At 39.0% G+C, this 15,787-nt stretch overlaps 1 protein-coding gene across 7 annotated transcripts in view; it reads right to left on the reverse strand.

Moving 5' to 3' along the window:
* Window positions 1-15,787, reverse strand: part of LOC138815135 (carboxyl-terminal PDZ ligand of neuronal nitric oxide synthase protein) — a 342,848-nt gene that overhangs the window by 65,767 nt on the left and 261,294 nt on the right. For all 7 annotated transcript variants that reach the window (XM_070004399.1, XM_070004398.1, XM_070004392.1 and 4 more), the window contains exon 5: window positions 1,304-1,412. In XM_070004399.1, the coding sequence (XP_069860500.1) occupies window positions 1,304-1,412 (109 nt within the window). The remainder of the gene's footprint in view (window positions 1-1,303; window positions 1,413-15,787) is intronic.

Raw genomic sequence — 15,787 nt, forward strand, 5'->3', positions numbered from 1 at the left:
ATAACCCCTGTTTTCACTATATTTGATGTCAGTACCCTGCATCTTGTATATACACTTTTCTAATTTGGGGAGGGGAAGGAAAAAACAAAATGTTTAAATAGGGACACAGGTTGACCCATTATAACAACGAGATGTACAATACACTATTCTGAAAAACAAACTTCACAATTTAGGTGGGGGAGGGAGGTATGTGGGAGTGTAGTTGTGGAGGTGGGAGGGAAGGGATGGTAGGGGAAAAACTAAAGGAAGAGGCAACAATGCTTGATAGGAAATATACTCATTACCTTGCTCATGTAACTGTAACCCCTCCATACACTATTTTTACAATAAAAAACATTAAAAAATAGCCCCATGGCCATGTTAGTTTAACAAAATGCTGGGCTAAAGAGATTTTAACTTCAAGCCTTCTCAACACCTTAAATAGGGAAGCTTTTTTCTCTTTAATGAAATGTTTTAAGCTGGGCGCCCATAACTCATGCCTGTAATCCTAGCTACTCAGGAGGCTGAGATCTAAGGATTGAGGTTCAAAGACAGACTGGGCAGGAAAGTCTGTGAGACTCTTATCTCCAATAAACCACTAGAAAACTGGAAGTGGCACTGTGGCTCAAGCAGTGGAGCATTCGCCTTGAGCTGAAGAGTATAAGGACAGTGCCCAAGCCCAGAGTTCAAGCCCCACATCCAACCAAAAAAAAAAAAAAAAAAGGAAATGTTTTGGATGATGTTTTATAGAATATATTTTAGGAAGTGCTAATTTTGACTTTGTTCCTCCTTATATACAAGGAAGATGGGACTAAATTCTAGGTTTCTTAACTCCTGGAAGGTATCCCAGGGTCCAATTTAAAGCATTAGGCAAGGAGTGATAGCAAGGAAGAATACTGCTGCACAACTGCAAAAGTTGCATTTACTCAAGTCTCAAGGTTTGTCATCCTTAAATCATTACACAGGACAATCACTATCCTACTGCTTGGACTTAGATGATGGGTCACCTTGGAAAACAGCAATACATCTTTTCTAGCCCATGCAAAGGTGAGAAAAATTCCTAGTGCTGTCTATGTGCTCCTCTTTTACATTATATATCCATAGTTAATCCTTCTCCAACTGTACATATGTACAGTATAAAATTCAGATGAAAACTAAAAGAAAATTGTATTACATAGTAGCAGTGACAGACTAGAAAGATAGTCTCCCATGTTTGGCATTAAAACAGCCACCTCCAAATCTTCAATGGGGAGATGGGTCATTGTTGGGTTTACCTAAGGTTCATCAGAGGAAAATAATACATGAACAATGACTGTTCCTTTACCTTCTTTTTGGATTTGAAGACATTACACCTGAAAATGTTGCTGGCACCATCTCGAGCAATATAGCTGAAGATCTTCAAGTCTTGGGAATCGTGAGAGACATAGAAGATCCTAGGGGAAAAGCAACAAAAAAATATACTGAAAATGGCAGTAGATTCAAATCTTCCATAGGAAGAACAGGCAGAAGACAGAGCTCACTAAAGTTAAATTACTAAAGAAAGTCTTCTTCCTATGGGATCAGAACTCCACACTGCAAGACAACTTTTCAATAAGTTCCCTAAATTCAGCTGTTCATATGAGTGATGCCAAATGTGAGAGAAGCCTGGGTTAAATATAGAACCTATACTATTAGGAGCTATCTCCTGAGGTGGCAAACCTGACCTGGTAACTTCTATATGAGAAGGAAAGATTGTTGTTATCCTTATCAGAGAAACAAATCTGCATCTTCCCAGAGAAATGTGTATACGTTTCCTAATGCCTCTTCACTGTTATCCACAAATGCAAACCATGCTGGGAAACTAAAACACTCCTTTGCATTCTTTTTTTGTTTGTTTGTTTTTGTTGGTGGTGGGGCTTGAACTCTTGACCTAAGTGTTGTCCCTGAATTCTTCAGCTCAAGGTGAGCTCTCTACCACTTGAGCTACAGCCCACTTCTGTTTTTCTGGTGGTTAACTGGAGATAAGTCTCACAAACTTTTCTGCCTGGGCTGGCTTTGAACCGCAGTCCTCAGATCTCAGCCTCCTGAGTAGCTAGGATTACTGGTGTGAGTCACAGACATGAGCCACCCAGCTCCTTTGCATTCTTTTTTTTTTCCAGTTGGTCGTGGGACTTGAACTCTGGGCTTGGGCACTGTCCCTGCACTCTTCAGCTCAAGGCAAGTGTGCTACTGCTTGAGCCACAGAGATACTTCTGGGTTTTTAGTGGTTTATTGGAGCTAAGAGCCTCACAGACTTTCCTGCCCAGGCTGGCTTTGAACTGTGATCCTCAGCTCTCAGCCTCCTGAGTAGCTAGGATTACAGGTGTAAGCCACCAGAACCTGGCTTCCTTTGCATTTTTGTAGGTGATTATAGCTCTATCTGCCCCTCTGACAGGACTATGGCTTCCACAGATTCATTTCTTGAATCAGTTAGTGCTTTGAGAGGATGAATGGGGTTTTCTCAGCAGCTTACACATAAGTGTAATTATGCAAATAAAAAAATGCTCTCAAGAACCATTAGGCAGAATAGGGAAAGGTCATGATAGAGGATGCTGTTACAGACATCATCTTATAGTCATGCAGAGACCTAAGAATGTAAGGGAACAAGTCACAGGAACAAAGATACTGCAGGAAGAGAGAACAGAAAGATTAAAGCTCTGTGATGTGCAGAAAGTACTAAAAAGAACATGTGAAATGTCAAGTATGAGTCAAGAGGAATGAGTATAATCATAACAGGGTCACAGAAACTATCATCCACGAGAACACAGAAGACATTGACAGTCACAGTTTATATTCTGTGAATTGAGAAGCCTTTGGAGACTTCTGAACAGAGGACTGACTTCTTTGTGCTTCCTTAGAACTAGAGTATCCTCTGATTAATTTGAATTGAAGAAGGTAGGAACAAGGGTAGAAGCAGAAGAAAAAGAAAAATTATAAGCAAAGTGTCCTAGTGGAAAATCTTAAGTAGGCCTAGGATAGGGTATCATCAGAACCACCAGGTCTGAATACTGTTGGATGTGAGGTAAAGGCAGGAAGATGAAGAAAATGGCCAGTAGAATTAAGTTTTGGGTGACTCAAAGATGAACATCATTGGGGTCACATCCTATCCAGAAAGTATTTTTCCTCAATGAAAATATTGATGACTTTTACCCAAGGGTTTAACTGGCCTGTTTTGTTGTTGTTGTTGTTGTTGTTGTTGTTTATTTTGGTTTTGGTTTTTAAATGTCAGTGTTTTATAGGAGAAAAAGAATGGGATTTGGTGCTTTAAAGTCTTTATAATTTTACTACTTAGTATATACAAGGCAAACCATCAAGATGCTCAGTTGTGCTATCTATAAAGCAGGACCTATTAACAGAAACACTTGCAGGGTTATTGTGAAGATAAAGTATTTAATAAAGTGCCATTTTACTTCTCTTTATTGATGCAGTTTGTAAATAGTCCAGTAGCTGAGATTTTCCCCAGAAGCCTGGGAGGGACATTCAAAAGAAGAAAAGCACTGGACAGAAACTCAAGTTCATGTTAAGGATCACAGGTTCTTTGCTAAACTTTGAAAGAAGTTATTTCAGGTTCTAATCTTGTTTCCCCAAAGTGGCTTAGTCACTTTTCTCAACTTTTACCATAATAATCAAGAATCAAGAAGGCCACAGAGTCCCTGGTGTTTGTAATAATGCCAAACTACCTTCTTATCAAAGGGACAAGTCAGCAATGGCACCTCAGCATTTCCTGTTTGAACGGTTGGCCATTCCTCCCAACCCTTCCTATCAGACATCCCCTCTGGAATATCTTTGAAACTTCTCAAATTTATCAGGTCCCTACCTGAATTCACCATAATCCCCCAAATTTGCCAAACAAACATGGTCACACTCCAGTGCTCTATCTTAATAATGAAACACTGAATCCATTCAAGTCAGAAATCTAGGTGACTCCCTTGGTTCCTTATTCCACTTTTCCTAGAAGGTCACTAATGACTGCATCCCAGCAGGGGAATTCCCTGCTATGTCCGTGATTTGTGTTTTCAACTCCATGGGCACTACTTTTGTTTTCATTTTTTAAACTAGACTTTTGCAATATCCTCTGTATGCCTGACTTTCTGCTTCCTAGCACACTAACCCTGACCCATTCTCCACATTGCTGGCAAAGGAATATATATTTTTATTGTAAAGATACTATACAGAAGGTTTGCAGTTACATGAGTATGGTAATATAGAGCATTGTTACCCCCTCCTTTGTTTTTCCCCTACCATTCTTTCCTTCCCCATCTCTCCAACCCCTCCCTTCCCACCCCCAAAGCTGTAAAGTTTGTTTTCAACATAGTGTCTTGTACATCTCATTGTTACAATGGGACAAACTGTATCCTTGTTTCAGCATTTTGTTATTTCCCTTCCCCTCCCCAAATTAGAAAAATGTATATATAAAATGCAGGGCACTGGAGTCAAATACAGTGACAACAGAGTTTATACCATGGGGGGAGGGGGGAAGAACATACAAAAGAAACAAAAAAATCACATAGTACATTAAAAAAAAAAAACAGCGACAAAGAAAAAACCCAAAGGGATGCTTTTTTAAAAAGGTATTCTACATCCCATTATTTTTCTCTTGAAACTTCCAAAGGCTTCCTACTGCCTTCAGGTTGAAGTTCAAATTCCTGAATATGAAGGAATGAATCCTCATGTCACCAGAATTCTGACCTACACAAACTTTCAGAACTAGCTACATATATCTTCCGGCCTTTGAAACTGCTATGGACATACTGCAATACTTGGCTCAGATGAAGTAAGTGGACCCTGAGATGGGGCCACAGCTGGTATGATTCCATTTTGAGCTTTGCCTTTGTTTTAGGGATTTTAGACTTGATAGGCCTAGTTCCCAGAATGAAAAAAAAAATGCATCTGGTCCCCCTTTCCTTAACAACCTAACCCACCCCTGATTTTGAGTTAAAGACTGACCCATAAAACAGGTTGCAATCTAGCTCCAACTGGCAACACCACCTGCTTATGGTAAAACCTGCCTTTTGCACATACTTACAGTAAATTCCGCCTATTGGCCACCTGTGTGTAGTGTGGCATGACTGTACAATCCTTTGTGTGTTAAGATACCATTGGTTACCTGCTCATGACCAGGCTCAACCTCATGGATTTTGCATTTAAAAACCAAACAATGGGGGCTGCTCAAGGTTGCAGTGTCAGCTCCTGAGCCTGTGCTGTGGCCCTGACCAGTCAGTGTAGGAACCTTCTCAATAAAGTTGCTTCTTAGCATCCCAAGTGCCAGCACATCACTGTGAGATATGGTAGGTAAGTATATCTTGCTTAGGAAGGAAAAAGGCATATCCACTGTCATGAACAAACACTCATAATGTAGTCTGCCTAGCAACTCATCCCCAATCTCTACTCTCACTCCAGGAACTCTGGTCCAGTTAGTTCAGATGCATCACATAAGACTCCTTTGATTTTGAGTTTTTAATTCATTATGTAGTACCCTAGAGACAGAGAACTATATTTAAAGCTGGTTAGCAGAGATGAATATGATCTGGCATGCGAACAAGACACAGAGATGTGGAAGGTACAAAAGGAGAGCAGTAAGCTAAGATTAAATTTGACCTTCACAAAGCACCTTTTAAAAAATCCAATGACAATCTATGCACAGAAGCAGCCACTCTTTTTGGACTCTGGAGACTGCTCAACTTCCTATGTCTGAGTTCAGAAATCTATGAAAAGTAAATAACCTCTAGCCAGCCAAAAAGCCACCAATAGCTTAGAAAGTTTCCATTAATACAACCAAGAAGCAGAAAGTTTTTCCATATGACTTCGTTCATCAACAAATTAATATATCAACTAATTAAATATTAATATCCATACTTCCAGATTTTGAATACATCCAAAGAACATTACCTCTTATCACCACTGCTTGGTTTTCTTAAGAACTGTGAAAATATGGTAGATTCAAGGGAGATGTCAAATAGTGTAATTCCTTAGAAAGCCAAAATCAAAGTCCAGAAAAATATGAGGAAGCAGGTATTCAAAATGGGTGCAATGGGGTCTAGGGGAAAGGGATAGATGAATGAAGAGGAGAAGGGAAGGGGGAAATGAAGGGGAAAATCCAATGCATATCCTACAGAATTAAGAAGAGTGAGGGAGGGGATGAGTAGGGAGGGATGAGTGTAAACCTTGGAAGGGGTGACATTGATCAAGATATATTGTTTTCACAACTGCTTTGTTAAATGGGAACTCACTTGTACAACTACTTAAGGATAATGCAAAAATAAAATAAAATAAAAAAAGAATTTTGAAGGTGAGCACTATCGAGAATGGAAAGGTTTACCTTTCTCTTTCCTTAAGACCACTGTAGTTATGATCATACTTCCACAAAACAACTATGTTTAGCTTCTTAACTTTCACCATAATTTTCAAGCATAGGATAACAAAGAGGATGACCAGAGTTCATACAGTTCCTAAGGTTTTATAAAGCTTTGTTCTCTACTTAAATTTCATAAGATTTCTTGCTTTTGTTTCAAAACATACACATAATAAAATTTTTTCATTACTAATGGAATTGTTTTGCTATACAAACCACATCAATAAACTTCTGCCAATTCTGATGGCCATAAACATATCAAAATGAGTGAAAAATAAACATCTTGGAGAAACTAGATTTGTTTGGGTTGACAAAATGATAAGAATCACCAGACCCACTGCCAAAGCTGCTCTTTGCAGACTATTAATCTACAGAAAACTCTTATTTTCCTTTGGATCACAGACAAAAAAACAGAAACAGAGAAAAGACCTGTGAAGTCTTTGAGCAACCTTGTTCGTCAGGGTTTGTCACTCTGGAGGGCATATCCCTTCCATAATTTCCCTTACATTGATTGGAAATATACCCACAGGAATTCACTGGAAGAAAATGGATATATAGGCCCTGGGGTGGGACAGATTTAAATTTCATCCCAAGCTCTATTACTTTCTAGCTGTGAGAATCCAGTCATTGCCTTGATCTCCTCATTCTTTACCTGTGAAATGGGATAGCATATTGGTGTACCTCACCAGATCTAAAGCATCAATGAATGCTGAGGGACTGGCTAGAGCAAACAATTAATGATGGACATTCTTATATTCCATACTATTTCTCTATTTCTCTCCTTTTCAGCCTTACAGAGTAAAGCTAAACCTTCTTCCAAACAGCAAGGCACAAAATATGTGGAAGTAACCACCATGTTTATTTTATTTTTTATTTGTTTATTTATTTTTTGTTGGTCGTGGGGCTTGAACTCTGGGCTTGGGCACTGTCCCTCAGATATTTAGCTCAAGGCTAGTGCTCTACCACTTGAGCCACAGCAACACTTCCAGTTTTGTTTTTTGTTTTAAGAGAAATGCTTCCTATTTCTTAAACAGTTCCCATTTTCCAGATCCCTTATTTCTTAGAGCTTTGGGGTGAGAAAAAATTTAGGTACAAATCTTAGTTTTGCTACTTCCTAGCTGGTAAATTACTGTGGAAACTCCATTTACTCATCTAAAATAGGCATAGGAATGACTTTTTCGTAATGCTGTTTTAAGTGTTAACCCACACACTGTGTTCAACATGATGCAAAATGCTTGGTGAGTCACTTGCTCAGTAAAACATAAATTATATCTTCATTGTTAACACTTTTTGAATGTATACCAATTTGCCAATAACTCCTTTAAAATATACAAACTGAATGTACTTTCATTAAGGGATCTAAACACTACAGAAAGAATATTTGAATAAATATTTTCTAAGCCTGAGAACTGAGTTTTTAGCAGAATAGTTTTAACGATGTTTTGCTTTATTTACAGCACATCTCCTTGTTGCTTAGACTATCTATGGTCAGCTCAAGTGCTCAAAGCTAATTTGTACACTTGCTCTAAGGCAGATTTCCTGATCATGCCTGGGTACCTTGTTTCTAGAACTGGCTTCCAATGATCCCTGTTTCCTTTTCGAGCTCTAAGGCAGATTTCCTGATCATGCCTGGGTACCTTCCTTGTTTCTAGAACTGGCTTCCAATGATCACTTTTTCCTTTTTGAGCCCGCACAGTCCAATACTATTCTGGGAACATCATGAGGGTGTTTCTGATGAGATTCACAACTGACTCAATAGACTGGGTAAAACAAACCATTCTCCCTAAATGTGATTAGAACTCATCCAATTAATTGAAGACCTGAATGGAACAAAATCTATCTAAGCTAAAGACATTGCTCCTCCTATTTTAAGCTAGGGATATTTTCTGGCCTTCAAACTTAGATGAAAACATTAGCTCTTCTTGAGTCTTAAGCCTATCAGTTTTTAGAATGAAACTTAAACATCAGTTTTTCTAGTTTTCAGACTCAGACTAGAGCCAGCAAGTCCTGCTACATATAGCTCAAAGCACAGAATCTGCATCTAGCGGACCTAAGTCTGCCAAGGGGTCTTGAGTAAACTCTGTTCTTTTCCTTTGCTTCTTTTCTTGTTCTGAGAGTGAGAATAATGAAACATTTTTTTAGAATAGGTGTAAGGTTTGAATGAGAAAATGGATGAACAACTGAGGAAATAAACCTAGACATGTCAAAGGAAAGAACTAAGAGAAATGCTTATTGTTCTCCCAACATTGATATCTCTTTGAAGGTAGGGAAAGGTAGTCCTCCAGTTGGAATATGACACTGTATTAGTCTGTATTTGTTACTATAATAAATACATGAGGTTGGCTCCATTTAAAAGAAAACATGTTTATTCAGCTAACAGTTTGGGAGGCTGACAGTTTAATAAGAGCATGACATAGCTCTAGTGAGACCCCATTTGCCTGAATTACATCATATGAATACTTGTGTATCTCCATGTCTCTCTCCTTATGAAGCCATGGAGATTCCAATCTAATGAGCTGATCTTGTCTAGTCTGCCGTGGTCTAGTCTAATTATCCTAATCTCTAATGACTTCCTAAAGCCTCTATCTCCAAAAAATATTGTTTCTACTCAGTATCATTATTAATGTTGGATTTAGGATATTAAACATCTGCATGAATGGAGGTATCATGCCACATTGAAATCTTAGCAGTCAGAGGTTTTTCTCCCTAGATCCTAGAAGACATGGATATTTCTAACCCCAAAGGATAACACAAAAATAAATAGGAAAGGAATCCAACTAGAAAAAAAAGTCTAGCAAATAAGCTGGATGCCGGTGGCTCACGCCTGTAAGCCAAGCTATTAAGGAGGTTGAGATCTGAGGATCGCAGTTCAAAGCCAGCCCAGGCAGGAAACTCCATGAGGATCTTACCTCCAATAAACCACCAGAAAACCGGAAGTGGCACTGTGGCTCAAGTGGTAGAGCACTAGCCTGAAGCTGAAGAGCTGAGGGACAGTACCCAGAGTTCAAGCCCCATGACCAACAACAACAACAACAAAAATCTAACATGCAGATGGGGGATACAAATCAAAGTGGTTTTCTTAAGGACAATCTCTAGGAAATTAAGAATAATGTGAAAAATGGACTAGACAGAAAAGAAAATCAACCTGCTTAAGGCAAACTGAGTGAAGTCTGTCTATGAAGATTTGGTCAAGGGGAAATCCAGCATAACCTCTGCCCTAGGGAACCATGACTCCCAGGGCATATAGCCCACACAAATTTGTGTCCTACACACCCCACCTCTCTACATGTGTTATCTTTAAAAGACCAGAGAAGATCTTAGAAAGGCACTAGGATGGAGGGAGGTCAGAACAACATCTGAAACCATAGGAAGGAATGGACTCTTTACACAGTCTAAACACTCTCTTCCCACTCAGCCCTAGGGCATGAATACAGTTTCACATGCCTATACTGAGTTGCCTCTCACTCTTCTTCACATGCCTCTTACTTAATTTTAATCTAATCTTTAGATAACCTTGTCCTTCATGTTGATCATTTTCTCTCTCATTACTGGTTTATTCTGTTCATCTTGTTCCTCCCACTGTATGTACAGGACTCTATAATTTTAGCTACTTTTCTCTTATTAGCCGATACTTTAATCTCTCTCTTTTTTGATTCCACATTCTTGATTTGAAGACTGCCTTCCTCTACTTTCACTTTCTCAGGGCTGCCCTTTGGCATGGAAGAAGGGTAATAAACTTAAGCACTGGTGTCCACAGTCTTCATGAGATAGGACTCTTTACTGTCACAGACATATAAGTGTTGGAATACACCAGCCATCCATATTTGTCACTATGATTGGTCCATGTGTCATGCTTTGCTATGGTCATGTTCTAGAAGGGCTTCTGGGATTCTAGAAATAAAAGCAACCTTGAGAAACAACAGTAGAGTTCATTTCTTTAACTACAGGCACAGAAATGCAAACACAGAATCTGATTTCTAAGGAACAAAAAACACAAATGTCTAAATTATTGTTGTAAAGATCTACTATGTAACTAGAGTAAAAAAAAAGCAATCAATTGAGTTTTAAACTCCAATGAGTACTATACAAATGTGTATTTATCTTTTGAAAGTCTAGTTAAGACACCCTCATGGTCTATCTCAGCAGTTAATTTATGTTTTACTTTCATAGTTGTTAACAAGTTCTTTCTTATGTCTCGCTAAAATACCTCTATGCTTTATTTGAATCAACTTCCCAGCAACACACAGGCCTTTCTTTTTTTTTTTTATTGTATTTTTTTTTAAATTTTATTTTATTTTATTTGAGAACATACTGTACAGAGGGGCTACAATTACATGGGCAGGATAATGCATACATTTCTTACCAAGCATTGCAGCCTCCTCCTTTGTTTACCCTTCACCTCCCTTCCCAGCCTCTCCCCACCCAATTATACCCCCCTCCCCCCCCCCACACCGACATTGTAAAGCTGGTTTTGAGATGACATTTTGTACTTCTCATTGTTGCAACAGGTCCACCTGAATCCTTAAACGACTTGTTTGTCCCCATCTCCTCCACATGTTATACTGACATCAAATATAGTGAAAGCGGGGGTTACACTGTGGGGGAGGGACATACAAAGCAACAAAGAAATAATCTTATAAATGCGTTAGAAACACATGCATGAAAGAAACGAAAACATTAAAATGCATATTTAAGGGTTCATTTTCCTAACATCACATTATCTGACCTTTTCCGCTTGACTCATACCTATACTAGATATTGCAAATAAGGGAAACCATGGGACCTATGCTTCTTTGGGCCTGGCTTACTTCACTTAATATAATTTTTTCCAAACCTTTCCATTTCCTGACAAATGGGGAAATGTCATTCTTTCTGATGGAGGCATAGAATTCCATTGTGTATATATACCACATTTTCTTGATCCATTCATCTACTGAGGGGCATCTGGGTTGGTTCCATATCTTAGCTATGGTAAATAATGCTGCAATAAACATAGTTGTGCTGGTAGCTTTAGTGTGGTCTTGTTTGTAAACATTTGGGTAAATGCCCAAAAGTGCGATTGCTGGATCATAGGGGAGATCTATGTGAAGTCTTTTGAGGAACCTCCATACTGCTTTCCAAAGTGGTTGGACAAGTTTACATTCCCACCAACAATGAAGTAAGGTTCCTTTCTGTCCACATCCCCTCCAGCGTCTGTTGTTGTTAGAGTTCTTGATTTTTGCCGTTCTAACTGGGGTGAGGTGATATCTCAATGTTGTTTTGATTTGCATTTCTTTTATGGCTAGGGATGTTGAACATTTCTTCATGTGTCTATTGGCCATCCTTCTTTCTTCTTCAGAGAAGCTTCTCTTTAAGTCTTTCGCCCACTTATTTATTGGGCAGTTGTTTCTTTGAGGATTTGTTGTTGGGGATTTAATTTTTTGAGTCCAAGTATATTTTAGATATGAGACCCTTGTCCGTTGTATGGCTAGTAAAGATCTTCTCCCAATCGGTGGGCTTTCTATTGATCTTGCTAGCTATGTCATTTGCCCTGCAGAAGCTCTGCAACCTTATGCAATCCCATTTGTCCAACCTTTCTTTGATTTGTTGTGCTTCCGGGTCTCTATTCAGAAAATTTCGGCCTGAGCCAAGGAGACCTAGGGTTTCTCCTATTCCATCCTGTAATGTTTTCAGAGTGTCTGCTTTGAGTTCAAGGTCTTTGATCCATTTGGAGTTGATTCTGGTGCAGGGTGATATATAAGGATCTAGCTTTAGTTTTCTACATGTAGTTAACCAATTTTGCCAGCACCATTTACTGAAGAGGCTGTCTTTGTTCCATTCTATTGTTTTAGCTTCCTTATCGAAGATTAGATGGCTATAGGTCTGTAGGTTCATTTCTGGGTTTTCAATTCTATTCCATTGGTCCTGAGGTCTGTTCTTATGCCAATACCAAGCTGTTTTGATTACTATGGCTTTATAGTAGAGTTTGAAATTTGGTATTGCTGGAGGACCAGCAGTGTTCTTTCCGTTGAGGAGAGTTTTTGCTATTCGGGGTCTTTTATTGTTCCGTATGAATTTTTGGATTGCCTCTTCTATTTCCTTGAAGAATGAGGGTGGAATTTTGATAGGTATCGCGTTGAATTTGTAGATAGCCTTGGGAAGTATTGCCATTTTCACGATGTTAATCTTGCCAATCCAGGAGCATGGGAGGTTTTGCCATTTTTTAAGTTCTGTGTTGATTTCCTTTTCCAAGATTTTAAAGTTTTCATCATAGAGGTCCTTCACTTCTTTGGTTAAGTTAATTCCTAGGTATTTTATTTTTTGTGGGGCTATTACAAATGGAGTTGCTTTCCTAATTTCAGCCACACTTTTCTCATTGTCACACAGGCCTTTCTAAATGCCAAGTACATGATAATTTAATTTCCTTGTGTTCTGTACTGGACAAGTAGGCAAAAAAGGGGGGGCACTATGCCTCACAAAAACCACTGTATAAAAATCTTTCATATACTCCCCAAGGCTCTAACTTCTCTTCAACACTCGTAATTTCTCCAAAAAAATTTCAACTGTGATTGGTTGTCAAAACACAAATACATTTCTGTGAGCTGCTATTTTTCTCTCCTCTTCATCTGTGTGGGGCAAGGCTATGAAATGTCCCCACAAAAGGCCCATGTATTAAAAGTTTGTTCCCACAGCAATATTCTGAGGTGACAGGATCATCATGAATTTGACTTCATCATCCACTTATGGATTCACAATTTAATGGCATTACTGGGATGTGGATGGAAATCAGGGGATGGGATTTAGTTGGAGGAAGCAGGACACTGGGGGTACATCCTGGAAAAACATGTCTTGCTCCTGTTCCCTTCTTTTCTTCCTCTGCTTCCTGGCTTCCAGGAAATGAGCATCCTTCCTTTTCTATGCCCTTTCTCCATTGTGTTTTGTTTTCATGAAAGCCTAAGGGCAAGGGAATCAACTGACTAATGGGGGAAAGACCCTAAAGCCTCTAGAGTCAAAAAAAAATCTTTCCTCCTTTAAATTTTTTATTTTCTTTAGCTATTTTGTAGCAGTAATAAAAAACTGACTAATACAGTTTGTGTTATCTGGGTTTAGATCTTCAGCTTGCTCATCCTGGGGAGGGAGTTAGTTCATTTTTAGGAAAAATGTAGGACATTTCTCATGAGCATCAGACTTCATAAAGACTCTTTTTTTTAATGGTCAATTGCAGAGGATGAACTTTGGGCCTGGGCACTGTCCCTCAGCTCTTCAGCTCAAGGCTAGTGCCTTACCACTTGAGCCACAGCACCACTTCTAGCTTTTTCTGCATATGTGGTGTGGAGGAATCGAACCCAGGGCCTCATGCATGTGAGGCAAACAATCTACCACTGAGCCAACTTCCCAGCCCAAGAATCTTGTTCATAGACATGACTTTCATTCCTGAATCAAAGAGCAGAGAGAAAGCCAACAAACACCTTGAATGTGTCATTCTTAGAGGACAGGGAGGATCTTAGAAGAGTACTAGGGTGATAGGAGACAAACTAATTGGTCTTATGTTTTGCTAAAAGAATGCTATCAGAGGGGCTGGGAAGGTGGCTCAGTGGTAGAGCACTTGCCTTGCATGCCTGAGGCCCTGGGTTCGATTCCTCAGCACCACATAAGCAAAAAAGAAAAAAGCCAGAAGGGGGCTCTGTGGCTCAAGCGCTAGAGCACTAGCCTTGAGCTGAAGAGCTGAGGGACAGCACCCAGGCCCAGAGTTCAGGCCCCACGACCGGACCCAAAAAAACCAAACAAACTTCAGTACCTCAAAAAAAAATGTTTTAAGAATGCTATCAGAATCCATAGAAAGGAATACACCCTTTACCCTTAACACCAGAGAAAGCCAACATCAAAACAACACTAGTGCAGCAGCAGGGACACTACTCTGACTGATATATTGTGGAAGTCATTTACTGAGAAAATTACAGCTTACTCTTTTCCTTTGTCTCTGAAGAATTTCTCCTGTAAACATTCTTACTGGATTGTTTCATTTTAATAAAGGTTGAGCACCTACTATGAAACAGGCACTATATAAATTATTTTATTTATCTTAATAATCCTGTGAGCCTTGAAGGGTTAAAGTTTTGAGGCAGTGACCACTTGTTGCTTGTTTCTAGCAGAGCAACACGTGGTGGTAATCCAAACACCTGGTTGATTGTGTACCTTTATAACCCCTGCAAATCTTTAAATCGAGGTTCTCCTCCTAGGCTCTGCTGTGTTGGAGTGTAGGATGAGGCCTGAGCTGCAGCCTATTTAAATAAAACCTTAAAACAGCTGTAGAGTCTGACTCTCAGTGGTCTTCTTGGTGGGGGTCCTGCGACCTAGGCACAACAAGCTTCTTCAGACCCATTTTGCAGTTTGAGAGAAGACAGCAGTGCTTCTTTTTCAAACTCTGGAATGTATTGACCTTAGTCCTCGTCTGTTGCTTTCAAAACAGTGGATGCTTTCCTTCAAGTAAAATCTACTCAAAACACTTGGCATGTTAAAGAATCATTTAATCTTCACAACAACCTTATGAAGTAGGTACTAGCATTATTCCTGTTTTATAGATGAGGAAACAGAGGTTAACTTTACTAAAGCTACACAATAAAAAATTACACACACACACACACATGTATGTTTCTTAGAACTTCCATAATAAACTAGACAGCTCTGAATAACAGAAAATTTAATCTCTTTCAATCTAGAAGACCAGAGTGAGAAATCAAGGCTATATCTACTAGTTCTAAAGAAGAATCTGTTCTACATATATCTCCTTGCTTCTGGTGATTGATTGCAATCCTTGGCACTCTGGCTTATAGTTTATTAGTCTAGTTTGCTGCCTTTACCCTAAGGTCTCTGTCTCTGTACTCATATCATCATCATCATTCCTTCCTCTTCTTTTTCTTTTCATGGAGGAATTGAACCCGGAGCCTCTTGTATGCTTAACCCTCTTCTTATAAATGCAAAAAACAGCCATTCATTGGATTTACAGTGCATTATTATTCAATATGACCTACCTTAACTTAAATGCATCTTCAAAGTCCCTATTTGCAAATCAGGCCATAATCTCAGGTGTGGTTTAGGACTTAAACACAGCTTTGTAAGGACTTAATTTACTACAGTATCTGATCTGGAATTAGAGCCCTAGTAACCTTAACCAAGTTTAATACTTCTATCTTTATAGCTGATTAGAACCATCAAATACCATTAGAATACTAAATTGTTATTACTATTGTTCCTCCTCTCTCTATTCCCAGGCTAGAAATGTGAATTTGCTTTGACAGATGTGCTTTAATAATTTATTACCTGGGTTCCCTGGATTTTCTTTATTTCTATTATTTTTTTCAAGCTCTATATAGCTTCATAAATGCCTCCATGGTTACAGGTGAATTCATTCTCATGTTATGAAGATTTTCTAGTGGGCACTCAGGAGAAAGGACAAGT

This window comes from Dipodomys merriami, unplaced genomic scaffold (genome assembly GCF_024711535.1).
Source record: "Dipodomys merriami isolate MVZ:Mamm:240054 unplaced genomic scaffold, mDipMer1.0.p SCAF_625, whole genome shotgun sequence".
Taxonomy (NCBI): Eukaryota; Metazoa; Chordata; class Mammalia; order Rodentia; family Heteromyidae; genus Dipodomys; species Dipodomys merriami.